This window comes from Pyricularia grisea, assembly GCF_004355905.1.
Source record: "Pyricularia grisea strain NI907 chromosome Unknown Pyricularia_grisea_NI907_Scaffold_1, whole genome shotgun sequence".
Taxonomy (NCBI): Eukaryota; Fungi; Ascomycota; class Sordariomycetes; order Magnaporthales; family Pyriculariaceae; genus Pyricularia; species Pyricularia grisea.
Genome location: NW_022156716.1, coordinates 5,181,439 through 5,208,703, shown reverse-complemented (window position 1 = coordinate 5,208,703; position 27,265 = coordinate 5,181,439). Strand labels below are relative to the sequence as shown.

Sequence of the window (27,265 nt, the reverse complement as noted above, 5' to 3'; positions counted from 1 at the left end):
TGTCAATTTGGAGCTCCCTTGATTGATGGAGACGTGTAGAGAGACAACCAGCTGTAATTATCGTGCTGCCAAAAAAAGAGAGCCATCTGAGAGACCGGACTCGATACGGAAATAGGAGTGCTGCAAAGAGCAATTCGGTACCTCTTCGTCTAACTTCTGCCTGTTATTTAGGCTTGCGCTCCTTTCCAGGCCTGATAATCAATCAATTTACCAACTTGCGGAGCAAATAACGGTCAAAACAACCGCCCTCCATTTACCGTCCCGGGTGTTGCTCTTTCGATACATTGCGCCTGGAACTCACTCTCTTCACTCCTGACACCAACTCTATTCGCTGCCCAATTATTAAGCGCACACAATCGACGTCTTATTGGAAGCTCTTTTGCAGCTTCTTGACCGAACCGCGACACAGGCTCCCCCGCTTCGTCGTTCATGAAATCGAAGCAACGGCCTAGCTCCCGGATACCGCCTAAGAGATGGCGCAGCTACTGCACAACTCGCCCATAGTCATCGACAATGGCTCTGGTACCATCAGAGCGGGCTTTGCGGGCGAGGACTTGCCCAAGTGCTTCTTCCCGTCGTTTGTCGGCAGGCCAAAGCACCTGAAAGTTCTTGCCGGCGCCTTGGAGGGTGATGTCTTCATCGGCGAGAAGGCTGCAACAGAATTGAGGGGCCTGCTCAAGATTAGGTATCCCCTCGAGCATGGAATCGTGACGGACTGGGATGATATGGAGAAGATTTGGGGCTATGTCTACGAAGAGGGCCTCAAGGTGTTGAGTGAAGAGGTGAGCCTCTACCGGTTATGGCCACAGCGGCCGTGGAGACCTTTCACTAGTCCTCTGCCACTGAGCACGACATACTTATCATCTGTGCATCTGAACAGCATCCCGTACTTCTCACCGAGCCACCATTAAATCCGCGCTCGAATCGCGACACTGCAGCCCAGATTCTCTTCGAGACCTTCAACGTCCCTGCACTATACACATCCATCCAGGCCGTTCTGTCTTTGTATGCAAGCGGTCGTACCACGGGAATTGTGCTCGACTCAGGAGACGGTGTGTCGCATGCGGTCCCCGTATACGAGGGTTTCGCCATCACCAACAGCATCCAGCGTATCGACGTAGCGGGCAGGGACGTGACTGAACACCTACAAACCCTTCTGCGCAAGAGTGGGTATGTATTCCACACCAGCGCAGAGAAGGAGGTTGTCAGGTTGATCAAGGAGGCTACGAGCTACGTGGCCCATGATCCCAAGAAGGAGGAAAAGGAATGGGCCGGTGCAAAGCTGGACCCGTCAAAGATGATGAGCGACTACACGTTACCGGATGGTAACAAGATCAAGGTTAGCAAAGCTTCATAAAGACCCTAGACCATACAAAATACTAACCGAATGCTGTACCTCAACAGCTTGGTCCAGAAAGATTCAGGGCACCCGAGATTCTCTTTGACCCCGAGATCATTGGATTGGAGTATCCAGGCGTGCATCAGATGGTGATCAATGCCATTGGAAAAACAGACCTTGATCTGCGCAAGTCGCTCTACTCCAACATAGTGCTATCAGGGGGTAGCACGCTGACCAAGGGCTTTGGAGATCGACTCTTGACCGAGGTTCAGAAGCTGGCGGTGCGAGACATGAGGATAAAGATCTTTGCTCCTCCAGAGAGGAAATACTCGACCTGGATTGGTGGCAGTATTTTGGCTGGATTGAGCACTTTTAGAAAGGTAAGAGATTTCGAACATCATCTGCTTGTTGATTTGTACTTTGCAGCTGATATTGATTTCATGACAGATGTGGGTAAGCATGGACGACTGGCACGAGAACCCAGACATAATTCACACCAAGTTCAACTGAGGCGCGCCATTTGTGGCCTGCGCACCGACGCTGAACTATGAGGTTTAACGATCAAACCTTCTTGGCTACTAATTGAGATGACTATGCTCTACTGGTGGCTGAGGACCAGTCTCAATGAACGTTGGAGGCTACTGTATGGCATAGTGATAGCCTGTACGTTGGCGGAGGCGGCAGGTCGAGGCAGGCACAGGGAGAGGGAGTTAATCGGCTACCGATATGAAGTGCGGAACCAAGAGCAGCGCCTTCAATGCTACAAACGCTTTCATGTAGACAACGACAGGAGTACTTTGTTTAGGGAGTATAGAAAATCACGAGATACCCAAAGATTGAGTTTTGAGTATGCATATCTAGATGTACCTGGTACTTATTGGATTCTCGCTGTCTATGTGAGTGCAATTTGTACCTTTCACTCAGCAAGCCAGGTGAATCAAATCTACTTTTTGTGAGCACCAGTATTCTCATGTTTAATTTGAAGGAGTTTGTTGTTGATTTGTATTTAAAATGTAACAAATGCTTCGCTTTTTATGATTCGTTATATGGGGGGTATCATATCCTCAACCGTATCACCAGAAACAAACGCCGTCGCTGTGTTAAATTTTCCCCCCGTTCTTTTCGCACAAAACAACCATCCTGGAGTCTGCCAGCCAGGTGTGGAAAGGGATTCGAATACCCGCCATGCAGTATTTCCCCCCCTTTATCAAGTTTGGGCTTTTTGCTCTTTTCTCCCATCGTTTGCTCTGAGGCCCCATCATATGAAATCACAACCTCGCTAGTTCCATTTCGCTCATGATAACCATAATACAAGACAAGAAGGAAAATAAGATGAAGATGCTATATAAAAAACACTCATGAACGCCGCGCGTAAATCCAACAATGATAGCTTGAAGGCACCATAGCCTGCAAGCAGAAAAGCCAAAAACAGCCCAGACTGGTGACAGTCAGATGGGTGAGGAACAGAGCAGTCCTCCCTCAACGGCGGGAGTTGGAGCTCAGCCTGCCCCAGAAGCCGCTCCTCTCGGAGCCGCTGGTGCTGGAGGAGTCGCGCCTGCTCTTGACGGAGTGGACGTCTTCGTTCTTCTTGCAGTAGTTGCCAGCGCCTCCGCGGCCGACGTAGACCCTCTCGGAGCTGGCGCGCACTGCATCGGCGTAGTATTCGTCGTCAAAGGACATGGCCGGCCTCTGGGAGGCGTGTGCGTTGCCTGCTCCGCCGCGGCCCGAGAAGAAGCGCGAGGACGAAGAAGAAGACGACTTGACCGAGGCCTTGGTGGGGATGCCCTCGGGTGAGGTGGTGGGCTGGGAGACGAGGAAGGTGTTGCCTGCTCCGCCGCGGCCAGAGTGTGTGTATGTGTTTTGCTGCACGGTTGGGTGCGGTTCGTTGATTGTGTATGAAGGCATGGTGGTGAAAAGGAGAGAGAGGGTATATGTGTTTGTGGTTTTGTTTTTTTATGTGTTGGATGGTTCGATTTGATGTATAGTCTGATGATCAGACGAGATGTGACTCCTTGTACAAGAGAGAAGGGAAATTAAAAAGAAACTTTTCTTGTTGACTGGCTTTTTTTTTTTTAGAATATTCGGAGTACAAAATGACTTTGTAGAGTGAACAAGAGGTTTCAACATGAGAAGTTGGATGAAAAGGGCGGCTAGGTAGCTAGCTATTATACACGAAGAAGCGAGGTGACACCAAAGCTTGGCGAGTCGAGTGGAGGGCACAATGCAAGGACCTTGCCCTTGCTATGGATTAGAGAGAGCTCAGACTGGCTTTCGACGGGACAAAGGCGCAAATAGCCATAGTGAGTTTGTTTCGATGTCGGAGTAGCTGTCAAGTACCTTTGACGTAGTTGACAGGGCAAATGGTTACCTTGGCTCGACGTTGCTAAAAACAGGGCCAAGAAAGACCGGTCGGGTCCACGAGGTGCAAAAAAAATTTGTCGGGTGGGTTGTTCTGTTTTTGTTCGCGCGTGACACCTGGGGAAGTGAGAGGCGGCATCACAAGACGCACTGGACCCCTGTTTTCATCATGTAATTTTTACGCCATAGCTTGCCATCCCCCCCTGGCCCTGAATTGGAACTGCCTGGAGTTGTGTCGAGGAATGGATGTCGTCGTGGGTTTTGTCTCATTTTCAATTGGATGGCATCATGCAGCAATGTTGTATGCCAAGCAACTGAGCAAAAAAGAGAGTGCCTGGTTTGACACGCACGCAATGGCATTTGCAAAGCTGACTTTTGAAAATTTTGCTGAATGCGGTTCTTTTGCAGGCGGCAGGCCATTGATCGATGTGTTGTGTCGGTGGTTTGTCATCCTAAGGGGCCTAGCCTACTTCTTACGTACAGTACTGTCTGCTGTACCTTGGCCAAGAAATAGTTGCCAGCTCGGTCTTCCCATTTTTATTTGTTTTCCCCCGCATAGTTCGGCTCTTTGAGTTTCCATACCGTCCTTAATGCATGCGATCGCCTAATGATCCCGGACGGTTGCATGCTAGGGCTACATCCGCGGACCTTAACACATTCCCACCATCGAGTAGAGCCACCTGATCTACAGGGCGCATGTTGCTCGATCTCTGGTACGAACGGTTGAGAGACAGACCATGACTGCACACGCTGGCGATGAGTCAATTGATGTTTACCCCTTAGCCTAACGGTTTTCTTTTTTAATCTTTTCTTTTTCTTCTTTTTTTTCTTTCTCTCATTCTCTTACCATCCATTGAATGACGCAATAGTTTGCAGGCCATTCCCGGTCAACAGTTCTACGGAGTAGACTGCGAATTAAACCCCAATGCGCAAAAGAAAGTTTCTTGTGGCTGGTAGAAACAAGTAAATTAATGAAGCTTTACCAAGCATCATGATATACGATGCGCCGCGGAGGGTGCTAGACGACGAATTTTCTCAACCGCTTACACAATACCTCTATTACCTTGACTGAGCAACGACGGTCGGTTGACACAAGGATTACCAGGAACAGCAGTCCACTCTGAGCCCCATCTTAAGTTTCCCACTAAAAAGATGACGTACTTGGCTCGAGTTTGTTGGACCTAAAGCTGCTTTTTTAGCTAGCTACCTAGACAGCGCTATATGAATTCATTGCGATACTGGATACCAATCCGAGGAATATCATATTTTTAAAAAGACGATCTCATCCTCAACCATTCACCCTAGATACATGCAAACTACAGTGTCGATCTGAATGACCGGCATCGGGAGTCATCGTCACCACCAAACCCCGCCATCATGGCCATCAAAGACATACCCAAACTGAACCGCAACAACATCCGAACCCTCCGCCATGATCCCTTATCCGAGATATCTGGCGCGCTTGGCGACCTTGGCACTCTGCTCCCCCTGATGATAGCCCTCGCTCTGCAGTCGTCCATATCCCTGTCGACCACGCTTGTCTTCTCGGGCATCTTCAACGTCTTGACGGGTATCGTTTTTGGGATTCCGCTGCCCGTTCAGCCGATGAAGGCCATCGCGGCCGCTGCGATCGCAGAGCACACCAGCCTCAGGCAAACAGTGGCAGCCGGAGGTCTGGTCTCTGCTGCGGTGCTGGTATTGTCGGCTACGGGGCTACTGAGGCGGGCCACCAGGCTCATACCCGTACCCGTGGTCAAAGGGATCCAATTCGGTGCTGGTCTAAGTCTGGTCATATCGGCCGGGTCGTCGCTATTGCAGCCACTGCACTGGCTCCATCCTGTTCTCGACAACCGTCTCTGGGCGTTTGGGGCATTGGTAGGTCTGGTTGTGACGCATCGGTTCCGCCGCGTCCCCTATGCGCTCATCATCTTCATCCTCGGTACCGTCTTTGCCGCAGTGGCCGTCGCTGCGTCTGGTCGGAACCTCCGTCTACCCGGAATCGCTCCTTGGGTTCCCTTTCTCGTCCTGCCTGCTTGGACCAGCCCGACGGCGATATCAATGGCAGTAGCGCAACTGCCATTGACAACGCTCAACTCGGTTATTGCAGTCTCGGCCTTGTCCGCTGATCTGCTCCCAAACCTGCCGACCCCGACAGTCACCGAGATGGGATTGAGCGTTGCATCCATGAACCTGATTGGATGCTGGTTCGGCGCGATGCCTGTCTGTCATGGTGCAGGCGGGCTCGCCGCCCAGCATCGGTTCGGCGCACGTTCAGGCGCCAGCATCATAGTCTTGGGCATCTTCAAGATACTGCTTGGTCTGCTGCTGGGAGAGACGCTACTCGATTTGCTGGGCCGCTTTCCCCATGCCCTTCTCGGCGTCATGGTCCTAGCGTCCGGTCTGGAGCTTGCGGGCGTAGGACAAAGTCTGAATCATGGAGCAGCGGATCTGTGGGAGTCTTCGGTGGAGGGCAATGCCGTCGGGACACTGTCTGCGCGCATACACCGGTCCCTTTCCGAAGAGGAGCGGACGGAGCGCTGGTCCGTAATGCTCATCACCACGGCGGGTATCTTGGCCTTCAAGAACGACGCCGTTGGGTTTGCGGCGGGGATGTTGTCACACTGGACATATAAGGCTGCACAGCGCTGGGGGAGAGGCACTGGTGAAAGACAACCGCTGATATCCCGTCCGTTTCCTTAATGGTAGCTGAGGATCCGTCACGTGTTTTTTTTTCTGTGAGCTGGCCAACTCCACACAAGTAGAAGGTATAATTGAAGTAATTAATTATATATTGGTTCAAGTTCATGCGGTGCGAGTGTTCACATTTCAAGCCAAATTTCCAACAATAGGCTACTCAATTAATATCGCTTCATTTGACATTATATATTTCACGCGGCTGACCGAGATTCAGTCAGGTTTTATGTCTATCAGACTTAGTTTCGTGACTATATATTCAGGTGCAGCTCCTATACCCTTCACGGGTATCAGGTCCTGCAGAGGTTCTCCCATTTTCATGAGGCACACATAAGCTTGTGATTTGTAGTTTACTGTATGAACAGTCGACGAAACGCACTTAATTATTTCCTAAATAATCTGTATGGTTCAAGTCGGCTGCCCCAGTTGGTCCTGGCTTAGATCTAACCTCAGCTCGATGGCCTTCACAACCTGCTTCCAATCCACCATCCCACCCACCCCAACGTCACCACATGCAAGCTTCATCTCTTGTGGCGGCATGACCTCGAACCAGCCGCCATCGCCCTCACCTTGCGTACTCCCGGCTCCCCAATCCTTCTCCAGCGTGCGGATCTGCTTGGCCGTGATGGGATGTCGCCACATGGCCGTGTTCATGGCAGGGCAGACGATGATGCGCTTCCCGCGCCCTTCGACGACGCCGTCCGTGTCCCAGGCGCGCACGACGCTCGTCAGTAAGTTGTTGCAGATGCCGTTTGTGATCTTGGCCAGGGTGTTTGCGCTCAGCGGGGCGATGACCAACATGTCGGCCCCTGGGTTCTACAGTGTTAGACACAAATAGTGGTGTAGCGCATTTGATAAGAGCAAACATGAAAAAAAATATAAAAAAAATAAAATAAAAAATGTGGTAAACATGGTCCGAGAAAAAAAAAAGAGACGTACACTTTCTTAGTTCTATGTGTAGAATCCCCTCCCCCCTCTTCCACGGCCGCGGGCCCCACTCATCGGCGTCTCCATACACGGCGTCGACACACGGAATGGCCCTGATGGCTTCCAGGGTTGGCTGTTCCTCCGCCTGACCGGCCAGGAAGTGCTCGGCCGAATGCGTAAGAACTACGCGGATTGACAGCCGCGACGGGTCGTGAGCCTCCCCGAGAGCCCTTAGGATATTGGGCAGCTTTATGGTGGCGACGGAACCCGACGCAGACAGCAGGAGGTGCTTCTTTCCATCGGATATGGACGCGGACAAGGCGGAGACTGCAGTGGCGTCCTGCTGCTGCGGCTGCTGCGTGCGGACCATGGTCCGTCGAGTCTGTATGTGTGTGGTGAGATTGATGTAGAGTGCTAATTTGAGTTGAGGCCAGAGTCACTATAGTGAATTGGTTTTTGCGCCTCTTGGTTTGACACGTTATGTTGAACAGACCAACAAATAAATCAACCCTTGATTAGAAATGCAAGTGTTGTTAGTATACCTTAGCTTAAATGTAATTTTGATCTTCAAGTGATGCACATGTTCTCCAGCTGACAAATTGAGCGAAGAAGAGCAGAAAGTTGATTTGATGTTTAAAAGTTCAAGTGACGAAATTGGTATGTGGTGGAGCTTTGAATTGATGTGGTCGTCTGATTAAAGTTGGCTGGCTCTGAGCAAGTTTTCCTTAGGTGAGGTACGGAGTACATAGGTATGAGGAGGTACAATACACAGGTACCCAAGTTACTGTAAGCCATTAAGCTGATCTGACTCCTACGTATATGTTCCTTTGCAAGAGCCCAACTCCCTTAAACCCCGGAAATCATTCAACCCGGTTCAAGGGAAGGAGCGAAGCATGCTTCAAATTTCGCGATGGGAGGATGTAGTTTAATTTGTGTACAATTTGGAGAAGAAGTAGAAGAAGAGATATTGATTGATTGAATGAAGATATATGATTCTTACCAGAGTAACATGCCTCACCCATCAAGTTTAGTGTTTTTTGCTAATGTTTGTTTGGGTTTACCATCTTTTCCAATCATCCACGCCACTTTCCACAACTCCCTGAGGTACCTACCCACCTACCTTACCTACCCGGTACCCTTATTCTCCTAAGTTCACCTCTCTGGTCACTTTGTAGTGCCAGGTGCACTCAACTTAACTTGAACTTGAGGCCCAATGAGCCTATTGGAATGGTCTACCTACAGGTCACCTCCCTACTACCCAATCAAACCCACATTTCCGCCACTACCTGTACTCACTTTGTTCAGGTTTTGTTTTGATCAACCTACATTACTTACCTGCCGACTTCAAGTAGCTGGGCACTTACCTACTTCACCGATCCCCAAGCATCAACTCAGCCATTGCGGCACTTGTTATGGCTTATTCTGAAACCTAAAGTGGATTTTCACTAGGATGCATGCTTCCCTCCCGCTGCACTGATTAGCCCTTAGCCAAAGACGCAGCTAGGCAGGTAACCTTGCTGCTGCATTTAGGGTACCCAAGCCTACTTTCACTTGACTCTCACCTCAACCAAAATGTCTGCGGCCAACCCTCACAAGCAAATGTCTACAGAGATGGAGGGAAACAAAGGCATGCCCGTGTCCTCATTCTCTTCAGCACCTTCTTCCTCACCTTCTCCATCCCAATCTTCACCACCCAAATCTCTCTCTTCTGTCACAAGTCCACGTAGAAATCACCGGACCTACATACCAACAGCAGTGTCAGCATCAAATATGACTCGTCGAAAGACGCAGCCGAAGAATGTCGCTACAAGGAACAAGAAGAAACCCCCATCGGGTTTGATGGACCTGCCCATGGAGATCATCACCATGATTGTCCATCAGATTGAGTCCACCAAGGACCTGAGCAGCTTCTCGATGGTAAACCGAGCCTTCCTCAAGACTTATGAGCTTGAACTTTTTACCGCCACTTTCGAATCGATGGTTGGTGCTAGGGAATACATCAACGTTGTACTCGATTTATTCTTTCACGCAGTGCGCCACGACTCGGTTCGGATCATTGGTATTCTTGTTCACCATCTCACAAACATAGAGATCAAGGGGTAGGTTTCGGCCATGTCCTCTGCCAGAGCAGCAGCTATACTCTTGATACCCCGAATCGGTGGGCAAAGTAACTGACCCTCGGCGACATAGATATATGCCCGCTGAGCCTTTTGAGACCAAGAGGATCACATACTTCCACCATGCGCTTATTGCAGATGCCCCTCGGGTTTCGGCTTATCTTTCTGCGGACGGCGACGACATGTTTGACGAAAGCTTTGAGTTCTACCCAAGTATGGCGGCCATTTATCATGGTCTGTTCCCACAGACTGTGGCCACCCAGTGGGATCTCAACAAGGCTCTTCGCGTCGCTTGTAATTACGGCCTTTCCCGGACAGCATACGTCCTCCTAAACCGCGGGGCCGATCCCATGGATATGAGTCCGTTTGGCATGATGCCCATCCATTTGGCCTTGGCTAACAGCCAGCCCTGGTGGGACTCGGCAAAATATGAATACACTAGAATTGGCTTCGAAGTCGAACGCATAATCCACCATCTCGGTTGGGAGGAACTGGCGCGATGGAACATTTCCGCGCTACTCAAGTTTGGCTGTCCCGTAGACCTCAGATCTGCACAGCATCGCCGGCATAAGTGCGACCACAAGTGCTTGGGATCTCTCGACTGCAATCATCACGAGCAGACACCCCTGCACATGGCAGCCAAGATCAACTTCCGAATCGTCGCCGAGTTCCTTCTTGACGAAGGCGCCGACCCTTACACGCCGAACGGAGAGGGCTACACCCCTCTGTACTGCGCTATCGTGCACGAAAGCTCAAAGGTCGCCGGTGTCCTTTTCAAGCGGTGCCAGCCCAATGTAAACCCAGTTGTGCACATCCCTACAGGAACGACGGCGTTGCACATTGCCTGCAGGTTCGCATTACCTCCAATGGTCGACTGGCTGCTGGAGGCGGGCGCGGACCCGGATGTTGTCAACAGCCGTGGTATGACTCCTATGCACGAAGTGCTCTGTCAGACCCAGCCTGATCGTAGCCAGCAGGTGTACCTGGTCCTGAAAAGTCTTGCTCGTTTCAACGCAGACCCTGCTACCCCTAGTTCCGCTCCCAAAACGCCGTGGGACATGGCCAAGAACCATCCATTCCCCGACGTGCAGGAGATGTTTGCCGACCGCACGCTGATGACGTTCTGGGAGCTGGACCAGCTGAGTGGCGGAAACACCATTCCCCCTCGCAAGGGACGGCGCCAGAGAAAGCGCGGGAACCAGGGCATCAAGCGCACCGACAAGCAGGCACCCTGGCAGACCGTTGCCACTTCATCTCCGACAGAGCCAGAGGTCCAGCTCCAGTTGACTGAGCCTGGTTACTGGCGCCGTCGATACGATTCGAGCGATGACAGGGACCCGTGGGCTAAAGAAGACAGATGGTGCGGTACAGAGAACCGGAATGATGAACTTAAACCGTGGGAGCCAGCCACAGTAGTCCCAGACAACTTCTTGGATTTTGGAGAGGATCTCATCCTGTTTGACGCAATCCCTCCAATCAAACCCTCCCCGGCGGCCTCACCGCAAACTCAAATAGCGAGTGCGGGATGGAGGCCAAAGCTACTGACTTTGAACAACCGACCGGCAAAGCCGAAGTCGAATGCGTCCCTATTCCCTGAGATGGAGAGACGAGATGCCGCCCAAAAGCTCGCAAATGAAGATGTTTCGGCGAGCTCGCAAGGAATCAAAATGAGACAGAAAAAGACGAGGTGGAATCCTATTAGGTTCTGAGTGGACAAGACAATCTGTGTGGTATTGACTGCCGTGTTGCGAGTCTTGCATGTCTGGTTGCCGGGCTTATGAAAGTCTCATTATTCTCACGAAAGTATGATGAAGGGCGAAGACGTATCTGTGGTTTAGGAGCATGTTGATATTCCCAACGCTGCCGTGTGGCTGGCAGTTTGATTAACGGATTGGTTGGGCAGATCTGCGATTTTATCGGAGTGAGCTACCGATGGCGGTCCTTCCCACCACCAGTGTGATTTTCGGGAAAAGCTTTGCGAGTGTCAAAGTTGGAAATGGAGCAAAAAAAAAAAATAAAGGATGGAAGAATAGAGAGACAGTTTGTGTTAGACTGCTTTCCTAGATATTGACAACGAGCAAGGGCCATCATCACTGGCGGTATGAGCCTACTGGCTGGCTACCTTGGGACAGGGTTGAGCGAGCTAGCTATAGGGGGATCATGAGCCTTACTTACTCGGTAGATTGTAAATCAAAAGTCGCTGTATCCACTTTAAATTGACCATGACCCACTACAGTATCCAATGCTATTATCGCCAATGGCCGTTGACGCGATACATTCGTTACATCATTTTGATCTTGTCGAAATTTATCATCTCCCATTGACACCATCATAACTGCAATCCATACTCGCGCGATACAAATAACCCAAGAAACTGCCCTGCGATCGTACCAAGCATCGCCTGCCCAACTGCTGTAATTCCAGGCCAGCAATAATCGCATTTCTACAATACACAAAAAACAAGATGATCTCCAGCAGGTTTATGGGAGGAGTAAGGAAGAACCACAGACCACAAAATTTATGATGAACGGCCCTCACTAACAAAATCGGCAACACTCTCCACCAGAGCATCCTCCGACAAGCCTCCAGAACAGCGTGCCGCGCACCAGCGCACTCGATCGCCGCGCCCACCATCCTCAGGCAGCTCCAGGCGCAGCAGCAGCAACGACGGCTGCTGACGTCCGAGGTGCGACAGGCCATCGACAAGGCGGTTGCGTCTGCGCCCGTCGTCCTCTTCATGAAGGGCACGCCCGAGACCCCGCAGTGCGGCTTCTCGCGAGCCAGCATCCAGATCCTCAGCATGCAGGGCGTCGACCCGGAAAAGTTTGCCGCCTACAACGTCCTCGAGGACCAGAGCCTGAGGGAAGGCATCAAGGAGTACTCGGAGTGGCCCACCATCCCCCAGGTCTACATTGACAAGGAGTTTGTCGGCGGCTGCGATATTCTCGTCTCGATGCACCAGAGCGGCGAGCTCGGAAAGATGTTGGCCGAGAAGGGAGTGCTCATCAAGGGGCAGGAGGGCGAGGCTGATACCAAGTCGGAGTAGAGACAAAGCGGGGGATTTTATTTTGCCAAAATGGAAAGGAGAGGAGGGGGAAGGGAAAGGGAATGTATAACAATGTGTTACGTGAGGACCGGAGAATGATGTGGCTATTTGTCAAAGAAACGCCCATCAAAATGAACATGTACGAGACTGCTTTTTTTTTTGTCCTGTGCTGATATATGTATATAAAAATACCTTTAGATATAATCCGTTCGACTCCAAGCTGAGACTTATATGCGAACGATATTATAGCAAAATCTATCGTCAACCATGTTCTCCATGGTACAAACCCATCAAGTCTTTCAAGTCACACAAGTATTTATTCCCTGAAAACCCTCCCCACCCCCTACGCTGGATATGCAGCACCATCTCCGCGGGGATCGCTCCCTGCCGACCAGACCCCCATCCCGTCGACCGGGTCGACAGTCCACCTGATGATCTGGCCCCTACCGAACTGAGACCTCTCGATCCCGGTGATGAGCGCACACTTGTGCCCCAGCTTCTGCAGGCCCGCGATGGCCGACGCCGGCATCCCCTCCTCGACGGCCACGACGTCGTCGTTCATCTCGCCCGTCACCTCGTCGGGCATCCCGGCCCCGATGCAGATCCGGGGAGCGTCGAGCGCCTGCTGGGGCGACAGGCCGCCGCTGACCTGCCCGAGCAGCGTCTGCACGTGACCCTGCGGCTGCATGAAGCCTCCCATGACGCCAAAGACCGAGTGCAGGCCGCCGTCGGCCAGGTTCGTCACCAGGCCCGGGATTATGGTGTGGTAGGGCCTCTTGCGCGGCGCGAGGGCGTTGGGGTGGGCCTTGTCCAGCGAGAAGTTGCTCCCGCGGTTCTGCAGCGTGAAGCCGCAGCCCTTGGGGATGATGGACGTCCCGAAGCCGCTGTAGTTGGAGTTGATGAAGCTGATGGCGTTGCCCTGGCTGTCCGACACGGCAAAGTAGACCGTGTCGCTGCTGTTGAGGGCGGGGCTCTTGAACTGCGGCCCCGTCGGGTCGCCGTGCCGGACCGACGTCGAGGCCTTTTCCGGGTCGAAGAGCTTGGCGCGCTCGGCGAGGTACTCGCGCGAGATGAGCTCCTGGGATGGAACCTTGGTGACGTTGGGGTCCGTGACGAACCAAGAAGCGTCGGCAAAGGCGAGGCGCAGGGACTCGATGACGGCGTGGAGGTACGCTGGCGTGTTGTGGTCCTCGGGCCCGAACTTGGGCACCTTGCCGCTGCGCTCGAGCTCCTGCAGGATCCCCAGCGCCATCAGGGCGACGATGCCCTGGCCGTTGGGCGGGTGCTCCCACAGCTGGACGCCGCCCGAGCCGTCCGCGGCCGCCGCGCCGTGGGCCGTGAATTTCAGCCCCAGGGGCTCGACGGGCTCGCTGCCCGTCTCCAGGTGGTGCTTGAGGTCGTCCACCTCCATCAAGCCACCTAGGTCCTGGCACACCTTGGCGAGCTCCTCGGCTATCCGGCCGCTGTAGAAGCCCTTCTTACCCTCCTCGGCCAGGGTGCGGAAAGTCCGGGCCAGGTTGGGCATCTTCATGATCTCGCCCGCCTTTGGGGCACGGCAGCCGCCTGGCGCATCTGGGTCCGCCTTCAGCATCTCGGCGTAGTTGGGAGATGCCTCGCGGATGCGTTTCTCCGACGCGCGCCACTTTTGAGTTTGTGATGTTAGAAAATGATGAGTGGCTTGTCTGGGGAGTTTTATGAAACTTTGACAAAGCCAATAGACTACTACTCACAGCAATAGAGACTATCTCGGAAACAGGGTACCCCTTCTCGCCCAGCTCGATGGCCGGCTTGAGGATGTCAGCCATGGTCAGCTTGCCGCTGCCAAACCGCTCGACCGTGTCGCACCACCCTGCGGCGGCACCTGGCACCGTCACGGCCAAGGGGCTCTTTGCCGGAATCTCGCTCTTGGTGTCCGAGTCGGGCAGATTGAGCGCGCTGCGGACTGCATCAAGAGTGTACTTTGCACCGGAGCGACCAGACCCGTTGAGTGCCGAGACCTTCTTGGTGGCGGCGTCGTAGTATAGGCAGAACATGTCACCGCCGATGCCGGTTGAGCAGGGCTCCGTTATGTTCATGCCAGCCGCTTGATGTCTGGTTGTAAGCCACGATAGCCGTATATAAACGCCGGTCGAGTATACAGAAAGAATAAAAGAGAAAAAAAAAAGTAAACAACTCACCTACAGCGACGGCAGCATCGGCTGCATTGCCTCCTGCATTGAGAATGTCGATTCCGCACTTTGCTGCAAGAGGTTGCGTGCATGCCACCATGCCCTTGGTGCTGTGAACAACGCTCCTTCGGCTCGCAAACTTTTGTAAGTCGTGCGACGCCGGTGGATATATCGACGGATTGGTGAAAGCCATCTTGTTTAGGGTTCTATGTTGCAGTATCCTTGGCATGAAGACGGTTTGTTCAAAATCCTACCAACACAGTCAGGGGAATATTTGCAGTGTAATCGACTTTCGTTTGTTCGGACTCTCCTATAAACTTTGGTTGCAAAATGTTTAAAAAAAAAAGTACCTACCTACATGCGGTATACAGTATAGGCAACCGACATCAGTCAGGTACTTACAAAGGACGACGGCTGAACTGATGAAGTATTACATCACTGACGACTCATATTCTCCAATCCCCCGCTAATGCCAATCCGTCCGGTATCTAAGCGGGGCTTCGGTGGTGGTCGGAATCACTCCCCGCATCTCTCCGGAGTGGTTGAGCGTGTTCTCGAGCCATGGGATTCCGGCACCGGTTTTAAAAGTAAACAATTTACCGCCGGTCATCGGATGCCTGGGAAAACAATACCTAAGTGCAACTACAGAGCCTTGAGAGCCTACGCACAATTCGACCCCGTGCGCATGGCACACATTGCACTTCCCTGCATGACACATGGCGTGCATATGCAGGGCCTATGATGTCCATAATGCACATTTCCCCAGCTATCATATTCTTTATTGAGAGTCCTTGCATTGTGCACCGTCCTCAGACACAAGCTCGAGGCATAGTTACTTACTAGCTGCTTGTTCATGCTGCTGCTGCACCCTTTGCTGCCTCCTTTTGCTTTTTCTTCTCCTCTATTTGGCGCTGTTTCTCCAATTTCTTTAGTTGGTTCTTGGTCATCTTACCGTCGCCGCCCTCGGCTGCACCATCACCTTCTGTTGCCTTGGATGCACCGGCCTCGACCGAAGACAAGTTGCCCCACTTGAGATTCAGAGGCCTGACCCTCATGAACTCGGCCACAATTTCATCCGTCACCTTCGCCCGGCGCTCTTGGAAGGACTGAACATATGCCTGGAGCTCCTCGGCGCACTTCTTTTTGATCTCACCAGTCAGCATCTTGCCGGTGCTGTACTCGACGCGGATCTTCTCGAGTTCTTGGTCGTCCTCGAGGAAGAAGGTGAGATACTGGTAAGGCACATCCTTGTTGGTGTCACCTCCCTTCTCGCGATGCTCCTCGACTGTGACCTGACCACCCGAAAGGGCGTACTTGTTGACCTTGTTCAAGATCTGCTTTGGTGTGTCGTTCATGAAGATGGCTGACGTCTCAATGCTGGCACTCATTTTTGAGCCTGGGCCTTGGAGCGCATCCAGGAACCGCGCGTGGATCAGGGAAGGCTTGGCGAATTCTTTTTGTGTCGTTAGTTTGAAAACAGCTCCCATGAAAGATTACCATGGGTTGTCACTCACTCAACCTCGAGGCCACATCTCGAGTCATTCTGAAGTAGGGGTCCTGATCGATGGCACCTATTGCACATATTAGCCCATGTAGTGGGAAAGTCAAACCCCAGTCCTTAACTCACATGGGATCAGGCATGGTATTTTGCTGGTGATCTTCTCGTCAGGGCCGAAGATGTGGGGGAATGACGATGCGAAACTTGTTGCGCCTAAGCAATTGTTCAACTGTCAGTTAAGTGGTCCGTACCGATGAGTACCAATTGTTAGAGTGCGTTCCATACCCTGAATGCTGCCGAAATGAATCTTGCCAATATTGGTACTGTGAGTCTGTTAGCTTCGGTTCAAAATCAAGTTTGAGGTTCCCTTGCTCTTTTGGTGGACTTGCCTGTCGTTGAACCCAAAGATGGCTTTCGCCTGGTTGTATGTAATGTGCTTTGATAACCTAGTGATATTCTTGTAAAATGCACCTCCAAGAAAGCTGATGAAAACGCCTCGTTAGCATCGATGAATGCGGATCCGAAAACTACAACCCCGCAACTTGATACTTACTCGTAGTCTGAGAAAATAAAGGTCTTCTCGGGATCAAAGCCAACTGCAATGATATCTCGAACGTTGGTTTTCGTGTAGGACTGAACCTCTTCGATGGTCCTCTTTTCACTGAAGAGGTATTTCTGATGTTTGCGTCTGTGAGCTTGGGAAGGTTCTGGCTTGGATGCCCAGTCAATAGTGATGTGATCATACCTCGTCCTATATAATTGTTGTTAATTTATTATTCTCCTGTCCCTGTTTTCGAGACCTTGACTTACATCTGTCATCATAATGACCAATGGAACCTGGAAGACATCCTGGAGCCACCTAAAATACGTGACCTGTGGTCAGCCCAAGCTTGGGTTACATAGACTTGAGATTGCTGGACTAACTTGGTAAACTCGAAGGGGATAGTGTGACCAATATGCATCGAGTCGCTTGAAATAGTTCTGGTTAGCTTACACTCCCTAGTTCCACATCCAACGCATGTGGATGATCTCAGAAAAATGGTCATACCTGCTCGGTCCTCTACCAGTATAGAGGAAGAAGGGTTCTTTCTTCTCGTGCCTGTCCAGGATGACCTGTTGAGAATAAATTCGGTCAACCAACAATCCCAGTCAGTGGTGGACTGGAATATCTCCCAAAACAGAGAGAGATATACATATATATATATATATATAAAAGAACTTAAGTTCGCATGGCCACGTACATCCAGTTCACGATGCGAAAAGACAATACCGCGGCGCATAAAACGATGCGGCTTGTGGCCGGTAACCCGCTCAAACCTCTCGAGCAACTCAAGGTCGATCAGCTTGGTGCCAAACTCCTCAACCAGCTTGTTGTAGTTGATGGCCTGGACGTTACCGTCGGCGTCGACGCCTCCGCTAACGTTCCAAGGATCGACCGATTGAGCTTGCGCTTGGCCTGCACCGGTGGCTGTGGTTGATGCGCCGGCCAGTGCTGCAGCGGCGGCATCCGTGGCGGCCGGACCGTCGCGGGCCTCGGCGGTCCGGTCGACGAGGTGTATTTCGGGCATGCTGGTGGATTAAACACCTAGTACGAAAAAAAAAGTGGGTTGCCGATTTGACAGGTCCTGTGTTGTGCAGATGCAGTTTTGGTCAAGACAGCTGGTGTGGGCGCTGGCAGCAGCTTGCAAGTCCCGTCCGATACAAAATCGAGTCGACGATAATTATCACGACCTCAGTCACACTCATACGCGGTTGGCGGGGTTCATCCTCAAAGTTGTGACGCAGGGGAAGTCAATTGGACCCAATCGCGGGGTAGCTTCTCGGTTAGGACTCCCGTCCTTGGCCTTGCCTCATTTGGTCAACAGCTTGCAACGGAGTGGAGTACTACTGTACGTGCATTCTGTGAGCGTCGCATGGAGGACAATTTAGCTTTGATGAATGCTGCAAATAGCCGCGGGAAACCGGATCAATTAATATCAACAACCAGGCTCCTGTTAGCACTCACGAGTACACGAACAGTCAGCCTGTGTAATTGACATTGAAAATGGCGTTTCTTTTCAGTGTTACATAAGTAGCATTTGATCTACTGAACCGGACCCAAATCTGTCAGGGGCTGGAGCTCCTGTGGACCCTTGTGCAGATACCCCTGTTCGAAAGAATTTAGATACAGTATGGGCTGTGACGTTGACACGCGACGCGAAGGGAAAAAAAAAAAAAAAAAAAATTAGGCACAAATGACATAAGGCTCGCGATTGCCAGGAGCATCCCAAAGTAACACCTTCACAGCCACAAATGCAAAACCATGTTGCGAGGGCCATGGCTTTGTCGACGGTTGCTCAGGCCGTCACAGTGGCGGACAAAATTACCAATAATAAAACTCACACAACGGCTAGCTAGCACAGGTCAGTGTGAAAACGGGTTCTGCAAAGCCTCGGTTGGAGTCTGACGATTGACTGACTGACTGACACTTGCAAACGTCCAACTGACAGATGCAAATGGAAACATACCACCGGTCCTGCTCCTCCGAGCGAGGAAGCTCACAGAAGAGCATGATCAGCTGCACAGCGAACTAGAGGCCAACTTTGATACGGTCAAAGCGAAGCGCATGGGAGAAGTCTCCAGGGTTGCCGATGCTCTCAAAGCCTGGGATGCGGCACAAGCAAGCATCAAGGAGTTGACCGGTCTTAGCAACTCTACGGACGAGGAGATGCGAGAGTTGGCCAAGGATGAGCTCGAGACAACAAACAATGAGCTCGAGGCGCTTTCCGACAAGATCAAGATCGCCTTGACGCCGAAACACCCCTTTGCTGATATGCCCTGCCTCCTCGAGTTTCGACCAGGGCCTGGCGGCATGGAAGGCCGCTTGTTCACCGACGCCCTGTTCAAAATGTATCAGAGCTACTGCACGTTCAAGGGATACAGGACCAAGATCGTGACGTACGAAAGGGTCGACGGCCCTCCTGGCGCCGACGGGGAGACCCCGCTGCAGGAGGCCATATTGGAGGTGACGAACCCCGGTTCCTACGACATATTCCGCGGCGAGGCTGGCATGCACCGCGTCCAGCGCGTTCCCGCGACCGAGAGGTCTGGCCGCATCCACACCAGCGCCGCCGCCGTGTGGGTGTTGCCGTCGTTCCCCGAGGAGCCCGGGGCCAGCGACGAGAGCGCGGCCGACGTTAATGACCCCAACAGCGACTTCTACATAGATCCGACCGAGGTGCGGGTCGAGACGATGCGAGCCCGAGGTGCGGGCGGGCAGCACGTCAACAAGACCGAGTCGGCGATCCGCTTGACGCACATGCCGACCGGTACCATGGTCAGCATGCAGGACGAGAGGTCGCAGCAGCGCAACCGTGAGGCGGCGTGGAAGGTTTTGCGATCGCGAATCGCGCAAAAGAGGCGAGAGCAGAGGGAGGAGATGGCGCAGAATCTGCGCAGCAGCGTCCTATCAAAGGACAAGATCACGAGGGGCGAAAAGATTCGGACGTACAACTACGCCCAGAAGCGCTGCACCGACCACCGCAGCGGGCTCGACATTCATAACCTGCCTGGCGTGCTCATAGGCGGCCCCGAACTGGATCGAATCATTGCCAGCGTCCACGAGTGGCAGACGGCCAAGGACGTGCGCTTGCTCATCGCCGAGGAGGAAGAAGCTGCTGCGGCCGCGGCTAAAGATCCAGGGGGCAACCGAGAGGTGAAGAAGTGATGATTTGGTTTTTTTTTTCTCTCTCTCTTCTTACTTTGTCTGTACTATTGTTTTACCATCTGTATTATGATAACGCACACCGCAATACCCCTAGATTTGTGTGCAAGCTCTTTTCATCCCTTTCTTTTGACATTTGCATGGAATTTTTTACTGCATTTCCACCCCACGTCCGCGGTTAACACTTTTTGTTGACATTTACGCGTCCTGTGCCGGGAACTTCGAACGAGTCCGTGCCAATGTATGTGCACATCTCCCAGGTCTGGAAACTTACTGTGCACCTAGCGACGTTTTGGCATGATAGCTAATAGACTTTTGTGCATCAGGGTTCAGACATTGGCGGGTGTTTCGAAGCGAGGGAAGAATGATAAACATAGATTGTTGTTTGTTTTTGCTACTTGTACAAACGACGGCGTATCAAACGCGCATCTATCTGCCTTGGATAGTTCTGACTTCCGACTACTTACACGACAGTATTCACACCGACACACCTAGGACCTATGAATGACTTGATCTCGAGTCCACACAGACCAATATTTTCGACCATGAAGTATGCCGAATGTGAGAGGCACAAACCGTCGTACGAACATTTGTAGTGAACAGTCTCAAAAACTGCTTCAGAATAACCGGAACGGGCGCTAGCTTGGCGGAATTGAGCTCCCCTTTTGAAAGATTGGATGAAGCATAGCTTGCAATTTATTGTTCCTAAACCTGAGGCTCGTTCAGACGGCAAGCGGTCTCTCCGGCAGGTCTGTGTAACTGCATGAGTTTTGCAAAAAGCTGTTTTTTGTTTGGGGCGACAGCACAATGGCAGCTGCGAAATAGTCGTCCGACGGTTCCGACAACGGCCTGTGCGACCGAGGGAGCCATGATAGGAAGGAATACGCTTGCTAGCTACCTAGGTTAAGGTACCTAAGGTAGGTAAATTAGTTAGTATTAGAGAGACAAGAGACAAGAGACAAAAAAAAAAAAAAAGTGATCGGCCCGGTTTGTCATGACTGCCGGCTAGGGAATCCATCTCTGCTCATGCAGGCAGGACTCGATATTTATGCTTTATTTCCTCGGGAAATTTAGTCAAATCGGTGTGGTTCATTATGGCATTTAGGTTGGGGTAAAGCGTTTGATCAACCATAAATGATGCTATAATAGCTAACACACTCACTTATACTCCGTGCTTAGCACTGGTGCTTTAGGGTCTATAGTCCGAGGCGTAAGAAATGACACTGGTCTTTACATCTAATTCTTTATGTATTTATCTAGTTAACAATACCCTCCTCGGGTTTCTCTCACTCTCTATGTCTGCACAAATGCTGCAAGGCTCGGGCTGAAGCACACTACGCTGGCCTACCGACATTCCACCCCTGATAACCTGGGCTCTGTCTGGCTGACGTGGCCGGCTGTGTTTAAATCCTGTCGTTTCTCCCGCCGAATATCGTTGAATATTAACAATTCAACGGCGCTTGAACGAGTATTTGTATATGTGCTGTATGTAAACTAGGTATCTAGTAGCGTCATATGTAGATGTACTCTGTGACTAGTATTGACTTGGAGAAAACAAGAAGGAAAAACAACCAAAAAAAGCAAATCCTGATCTACTGCTGAGACGATTCAGGACTATACATATACCATCAGTACCATTATCCTTGTTCGCCACGGCTAATCCACTGACAACCTCTGCACGGATGAGCTTCTATCTAATACGTGGTACTGGTCAGTTCTCACATGAATCTGCCCGCTCATCCCATGTTTTCCTTTTCTTCTCTCTTTTGTTCCAGAGTATGGGTGTGCGCATACTTTGTGCATGTGCTGCAAGGCGGACATGGTACAGGAAATCCTTTTTTTTTTTTCCTGTTCAAGTAACCTTTTTGTCCACCGGCATCTCTGAGTCGGTTAAAACAACTCTGATATATGTATTTGGTTTGCCCCCTTTTAAACTTTGGCGCAGACGTGGAGCTTTAGGTGTTATTATCACTATACTTTGTCGATAAAAGCATAATACAAAGTGCCTGCATTAGCAACAGTTGTCTTGATATCCAGCCAGTTGACAACCAAAAAGAAAGAAATATGCATTTTCAGCTTTCCACATCAGCATGGTTTCTTCTACTTCTCGGTGAAGCCACCGGCCTCCGCAGCTTGCAACATGTAGGCAAAAGGGATCCAGTATGGCTACAACCAGCCTCATTACAGAAATACGAAGTACCCATAGACTCGACAAAGGATGTGAATATAACAACCAGAGAAACGCATGCTGTGGTGCGCAGAGCCCAGCCTCTCTTCTTGACGGACAAGACAAGACGTAAGCTCAACCATTGTTGGAGAAGTGACAGAAGACTTGAAGCAGACTTAAAGTTGACAACCAATGATTAAAAAAAGAATTTGCTGTGGATGGAAATGGGATACCCGAAGTCAAGTTCGATGTGGGCGAGTCTTATGCCGGACAGCTGCCCATCAGCAACAACGCCACTGATGAGAACAAGATGTTCTTTTGGTTCTTTCCTAGCCAAAATCCATTGGCAAAAAAGGAAATCATGATATGGTTAAACGGAGGGGTACTGCAAATATTCCGCTCTTGTTTTCTTTTCGTATTTATACTTCATGTCCTTCAATTTCTAACCACAAGCCCTTTTATCCCTAACCACCAAATTTAGCCCGGATGTTCATCCCTGGCAGGTCTGCTGCAAGAAAATGGCCCTTTTATGTGGCAAGCCGGCACTTTCCGCCCAGTCAAGAATCCATACTCGTGGACGGAGCTCACCAACATCGTCTGGATAGAGCAGCCCATCGGCACCGGCTTCTCCACCGGCAAGCCCACCGCCACCAACGAAGAGGACGTTGCTCGCCAGTTCCTGGGCTTCTGGCGCAACTTTGTCGACACCTTCGCCGTCCAGGGCTACAAGGTATACATCGCCGGCGAGTCATATGCCGGCGCATACTGCCCCTACATCGCCGACGCCATGATCAAGGCCAACGACACTCAGTACTTTAACGTGACGGGAATGCTGATCTACGACCCCGTCATCGGTGAGGACTCGATTCAGGAGGAGGTGCCCGTCATGGGCCTCGTCAACGCCTGGCCGGGCCTGTTTCCCTTCAACGACACTTTCCGGACGGATCTGCAGGCGAGGGATGCCAAGTGTGGCCTGACGGAATATATGACCAAGGGGCTGAGCTATCCGCCCAAGGGCCAACTGCCATCGGGGTCGCCCGTCGAAAAAGATGAGGCGTGTGCGAAAATCTTTGATGATGTTTACAGGGCAACTTTCGCAATCAACCCCTGCTTCAACATCTACGAGATCACCCAGTCGTGTCCTCTGCTCTGGGATGTCTTGGGCTGTAAGTAATACCCCTTGTGTTTGCTGCGCGTATTCCTCCCGGAGCATGTTACTCACTTGTTTTTTTTTTTTTTTTTTTTTTTTTTTGCTTTGGGATCTAATTCGTTCTGCTTTCTTGCCATTTCTTTTAGTTCCTACTTCTTTAGACTGTAAGTTACATGCATTGTGGCCCATGGCACCCCATGGTCATTCTTTACTCTCTGGATGGAGATGAGCAAATCACCCTTGAACCATTTACCAAACCTGCCATATCATGCACTCGCCTTATCTACAAGCACAACATCACATCAGCTCCCCATCCCCGTTGCAGCAGCAGCAGCAAGAAAGATACTAACATAGCCTCAACGCCCAGACGTCCCCGAAGGCGCAAGCATCTACTTCAACCGCAGCGACGTCAAGCGAGCCATCCACGCCCCGGAAAACACCAACTGGGAGGTGTGCAAGGACGGCATCTTCAGGAACGGGACGGACCGGTCGCCGCCGTCGTCGCGCGCGGCGCTGCCCAACGTCATCGACCACACCCAAAACGTCATCGTCGGCCACGGCTCGCTCGACATGGTGCTCATCGCCAACGGCACGCTGCTGTCCATCCAGAACATGACGTGGGGCGGCAAGCTGGGGTTCCAGTCGCGGCCGTCGTCTCCATTCTTCGTGCCCCGACACCGCGAGGATTTCCGGTCAAAGCAGGGGCTCGCCACCCTGGCCGGGAGCGGCGTCATGGGCTTCACCCACACCGAGAGGGGCCTGACGTACGTCGGCGTCGAGATGAGCGGCCACATGGTGCCCCAGTACCAGCCCGCCGCCGCCTTTCGCCACGTCGAGGTCCTGCTCGGCCGCGTCGCCAACCTGTCCTCCACCCAGCCCTTCACCACTCAGATGAACTTTACTCAGCCCAAGCCCTCTGAGCTGGGAGGGCCTCCGGCCACGGCAAACTCACCAGTAGGAGGAGCGTCTGGGTCTGGAAGGGGTAGCCCCAAGTCCGAGTCTCCTCGCCTGTCCTCACCTAGCACTATTTTCCCCTTTTCCATATTGATCACCTTGGGCTTTGCGTTAGTTTCTTGAAACTGGCCGAGTTTAGGCGGGCCTCTGGGAGCTGTTTTGAGTACCGGTTTGGAATTCCTAGTATTAATGCCTTTTTAGAAAGACTTTTAAAGTTGAAATGGAAAACGAAATGTTTAGAAATGTCGCAGTCCAAACAGGACAGGTGCTCATGGCAAGATGACTACCTAGTAAAAAAGCGTGAACGTACATCATATGTATTTTCATACACATCCTTAGAAATCACTGATCGCCCTGGTGTATATTGCATTAGAGTCTTGAAATAAAAAGTATCCCATGACCTCATGGAAATTATCAGATTAGCGGGCATAAGGACGGGGGGAAATGTTCTTACTCTGCTAAACCCTGGGAGTTTGAACTGGCTGCTGTTTATTTGACCTAATCGTAAACTTTTGGTCATATAAACCTGGAACGACTAGGTAGATAGTTGCGAAAAGCTTTGATTTGTTGTCCAAAGATAATAATACATGAAGCGCAAAATCCATGCCATTCGTTACTTTTGTGAGAAGAGACTGCGAAATTCGTAGCATCGGGCTACCGTTGCAATAGTGGCCATAAAACCAAAAGCAACTTGACAAGACAACCAGGCACTTGTCCCCTCGGACTTTTTTCTGCAAGGTATGTCGCCATCGACAATTTTCATCTCCTTCGCCGACCTGCATCCCTTCGAACGCTGCCGTATATTCCAGACACTCCTTCTGCGTTTGAAACCATAACGCCTTGCTGAAAGCGAGTAAAATATAGAGACTGAACAGTTGAAAGTACATTGTATACAAGGATTTTTTGATCAAGGAGTGTTCTATGCCCGATCGGCTCATCGGCCGCCCGGCGCAATATGTAGCTTGTGAAGGGCAACGTTAGGTAATGACACAAAGCCCCGATGGGCCTATGTCTGGGTATAAAGGGGAATTTGAGTTGGTGTGATAAAGTCTCCGGTTGACATGACTTGACGCTCAAGCTGAGCCGGACTGCGCTTCCTTGGCTCTTCTGGTGAGCTCGATTATGTTGACGAGGCCGGTATTACGCAACCTCTCGAGCACTACCAACATACCCTCGCGACTCTTGCCGAGCTGATCCAACGTCTTGGTAGATGCCATGTTCTCGATGCTCCGCTGAATGCCTTTAGTCCCAAGACGCGAGAACCAGCCTTCCCGAGGCTCTTGCTGCTGCTGTGACTGTCCGATCTTCTCCCTAAGCTTCTCTCCAAGCCTAGACCGGAAGACGACGTTTGTTTCGACGTTGGTAGTGGTCGCATTGTTGTTTGCCTCAGTCGGTGTGGTGTATGTCTGCTTCTCCACGACAGACAAAACTCCGACGAAGTTGAGGTTTCGACTCTCAGTCTTCATCCAGCCTTCCCGTATGTCCACGATGCTCGTCTCGAGAACATAGGAGGCCTTGTTGTTCGACCCGCCACCGGTGATGCTTGTTGGAAGTAACTTGAAGACGGCCCCAGGCAAACGTGACTTTTTTAGATGGATGCGAGTTGTGTGTAGCCTGCCATCGGCATCAACGTGGCTTGAGATTGTATCGGTACTGAGGACATGGGCCGCAAAAGGGTTGAGCTGCGGCGAGCAGTAGCGGAGGAAGAATGCAAGTGTTACGGTGGGAAATGGGTGAGAGTATGTGTGGTTGGTTGTGTGGGTGAGAACCATTGTGGAGATTTTTGTTTTGTCTCGTTCGTTATTGTTATTGTTGCCGTTCGTTTGATGAAAGGAGTCGTCCCAATTGACAAGATGGTTGGTTTATCAACCAGTACTCGATCGATAGATTGGCACCGGGAAGTCGACGCTAGACAAAGTGAGGTAGTTTTGAACAAAAGTTCCCGGACAAGCCGGAGTAAGCTGAAAAGCCGAAGGGCGACTTCAAGAGCGTATTGAAGATGGCCAGTGTCGGTCGCAGTGCACTTATGCAACGACGGCCGTCCAAGCTGATGATGACTGGTGATGGGTGTTGAAGCCCCTGTAGTCAAACAAAATTTATCTGGTCTTGAAAAGTTGACCCCAAGAGAGCCAGAGAGGAGTTTGTTGATGAAAAGGTTTAAATAAAACAAGACGGTTAGAATAAAAGGCCGCAAGGTTCTTTCTTGGGTGAAGACTAGGTGCGGTAGTTTTATTAACTGTCGTCACACCTGATGTGAGCCGTCAGGAAAGGGCACCACAATAACACACAACACAACACAAAAACGTAGACACGATAGCCAGGTCGTATGTTCGCGCTGCAGCAATCGGCACAACTTCTCGAGGGATCAGCTCATTTCGCTCGTGCTCAATTGACGGAGGCGAAACTCTCTAGCGGCATAAAGTGGGGCATCAGCCTAGAAAACGCGGAGAAGGTATGAAGCTCATTGATTGGTCAGGTTGCAAGGAGAAGCCGTCATCTTTTCTCCTTGTCACATGATCTGTATCCTAGCTACTCCTGCCTGAGGCGCTTGGAATCAATCCTGACTCAGCTAGAGACCGTGACTCCGAAACTTACCCCTGCCCCACCCCATGAACCCAGAACGCCGCCTAAAGTCCGAATCTTTCCCACCTGCTCCCTCCCCAGCTCTCATTTCGACTCCAACCTACTCATCAGCACAAGGCTTCTCTCACGACCAGCGAAGCGACCGAACAACTCAGTATGCGAAAGTTTTAGCCTTGACGGATCAAGCACGAAATCGCAGCCCCTCCACGCTCGTTTTGTCACGAATAATTCTCGTCCTTGTCAACGAAGTCGAAAAGGCGACCGCGTTAGGCCAGACCTGGAACACGAGCGCATCCGGGATACTGCGTCGCGTCCATCCCGCGATTTGAGATACTTTATCCTCCACGCAAAAATTTCTTCACCAACAGGCTAACATCTCAGAGGTTGACCATTCGTCAAGTTTTAATTGCTAATAAGGGTCACGGGGTGTGTTTGAGGAGGAGGTGATTCATTCCAGTCATAACTGGGTTGGATGACGCCGCACTCTGTGGCTTTGTATTGACAATTTCATTTCGTTCTTTTTTTTTTTTTTTTTTGTTCATCTGCTCGTCACGGGGACCT

The 27,265-nt window shown here is 51.3% G+C and overlaps 11 protein-coding genes across 11 annotated transcripts; 6 read left to right on the top strand and 5 right to left on the bottom strand.

Moving 5' to 3' along the window:
• Positions 1–81: 81 nt before the first annotated feature.
• Positions 82–2,132, top strand: PgNI_01594 (uncharacterized protein). The gene is made up of 4 exons (XM_031121665.1): positions 82–782; positions 881–1,339; positions 1,405–1,719; positions 1,787–2,132. The coding sequence occupies exons 1-4, from the start codon at positions 474–476 to the stop codon at positions 1,847–1,849; spliced, it is 1,146 nt and encodes a 381-aa protein (XP_030986324.1). The 5' UTR covers positions 82–473; the 3' UTR covers positions 1,850–2,132.
• Positions 2,133–2,818: 686 nt separating this feature from the next.
• On the bottom strand, positions 2,819–3,244 carry PgNI_01593 (uncharacterized protein; the record flags this gene model as incomplete). The annotated part of the gene is made up of 1 exon (XM_031121664.1): positions 2,819–3,244. The coding sequence occupies one exon, from the start codon at positions 3,242–3,244 to the stop codon at positions 2,819–2,821; it is 426 nt and encodes a 141-aa protein (XP_030986379.1).
• A 1,830-nt stretch (positions 3,245–5,074) lies between these two features.
• PgNI_01592 (uncharacterized protein) lies at positions 5,075–6,397 on the top strand (the record flags this gene model as incomplete). The annotated part of the gene is made up of 1 exon (XM_031121663.1): positions 5,075–6,397. The coding sequence occupies one exon, from the start codon at positions 5,075–5,077 to the stop codon at positions 6,395–6,397; it is 1,323 nt and encodes a 440-aa protein (XP_030986378.1).
• Positions 6,398–6,756: 359 nt separating this feature from the next.
• On the bottom strand, positions 6,757–7,949 carry PgNI_01591 (uncharacterized protein). Its single transcript, XM_031121662.1, has 2 exons — positions 7,331–7,949; positions 6,757–7,200 (listed from the first exon to the last, which is right to left on the bottom strand). The coding sequence occupies exons 1-2, from the start codon at positions 7,686–7,688 to the stop codon at positions 6,800–6,802; spliced, it is 759 nt and encodes a 252-aa protein (XP_030986328.1). The 5' UTR covers positions 7,689–7,949; the 3' UTR covers positions 6,757–6,799.
• Positions 7,950–9,088: 1,139 nt separating this feature from the next.
• Positions 9,089–11,144, top strand: PgNI_01590 (uncharacterized protein; the record flags this gene model as incomplete). The annotated part of the gene is made up of 2 exons (XM_031121661.1): positions 9,089–9,417; positions 9,509–11,144. The coding sequence occupies 2 exons, from the start codon at positions 9,089–9,091 to the stop codon at positions 11,142–11,144; spliced, it is 1,965 nt and encodes a 654-aa protein (XP_030987406.1).
• A 615-nt stretch (positions 11,145–11,759) lies between these two features.
• PgNI_01589 (uncharacterized protein) lies at positions 11,760–12,698 on the top strand. The gene is made up of 2 exons (XM_031121660.1): positions 11,760–11,926; positions 12,002–12,698. The coding sequence occupies exons 1-2, from the start codon at positions 11,900–11,902 to the stop codon at positions 12,479–12,481; spliced, it is 507 nt and encodes a 168-aa protein (XP_030987712.1). The 5' UTR covers positions 11,760–11,899; the 3' UTR covers positions 12,482–12,698.
• PgNI_01588 (uncharacterized protein) lies at positions 12,688–15,020 on the bottom strand. The gene is made up of 3 exons (XM_031121659.1): positions 14,659–15,020; positions 14,212–14,564; positions 12,688–14,123 (listed from the first exon to the last, which is right to left on the bottom strand). Exons 1-3 carry the CDS (start codon positions 14,876–14,878, stop codon positions 12,825–12,827), a joined length of 1,872 nt encoding a protein of 623 aa, XP_030987713.1. The 5' UTR covers positions 14,879–15,020; the 3' UTR covers positions 12,688–12,824.
• Positions 15,021–15,410: 390 nt separating this feature from the next.
• Positions 15,411–17,924, bottom strand: PgNI_01587 (uncharacterized protein). Its single transcript, XM_031121658.1, has 10 exons — positions 17,389–17,924; positions 17,196–17,260; positions 17,072–17,116; positions 16,958–17,006; positions 16,701–16,828; positions 16,537–16,629; positions 16,433–16,470; positions 16,277–16,360; positions 16,164–16,220; positions 15,411–16,102 (listed from the first exon to the last, which is right to left on the bottom strand). Exons 1-10 carry the CDS (start codon positions 17,713–17,715, stop codon positions 15,501–15,503), a joined length of 1,488 nt encoding a protein of 495 aa, XP_030987706.1. The 5' UTR covers positions 17,716–17,924; the 3' UTR covers positions 15,411–15,500.
• Positions 17,925–18,385: 461 nt separating this feature from the next.
• Positions 18,386–19,931, top strand: PgNI_01586 (uncharacterized protein). The gene is made up of 2 exons (XM_031121657.1): positions 18,386–18,549; positions 18,637–19,931. Exons 1-2 carry the CDS (start codon positions 18,450–18,452, stop codon positions 19,851–19,853), a joined length of 1,317 nt encoding a protein of 438 aa, XP_030987707.1. The 5' UTR covers positions 18,386–18,449; the 3' UTR covers positions 19,854–19,931.
• A 1,983-nt stretch (positions 19,932–21,914) lies between these two features.
• PgNI_01585 (uncharacterized protein) lies at positions 21,915–24,244 on the top strand (the record flags this gene model as incomplete). Its single annotated transcript, XM_031121656.1, has 4 exons — positions 21,915–22,146; positions 22,224–22,432; positions 22,499–23,183; positions 23,535–24,244. The coding sequence occupies 4 exons, from the start codon at positions 21,915–21,917 to the stop codon at positions 24,242–24,244; spliced, it is 1,836 nt and encodes a 611-aa protein (XP_030987704.1).
• Positions 24,245–25,194: 950 nt separating this feature from the next.
• On the bottom strand, positions 25,195–25,893 carry PgNI_01584 (uncharacterized protein; the record flags this gene model as incomplete). Its single annotated transcript, XM_031121655.1, has 1 exon — positions 25,195–25,893. One exon carries the CDS (start codon positions 25,891–25,893, stop codon positions 25,195–25,197), a length of 699 nt encoding a protein of 232 aa, XP_030987705.1.
• Between the last annotated feature and the right edge of the window lie 1,372 nt (positions 25,894–27,265).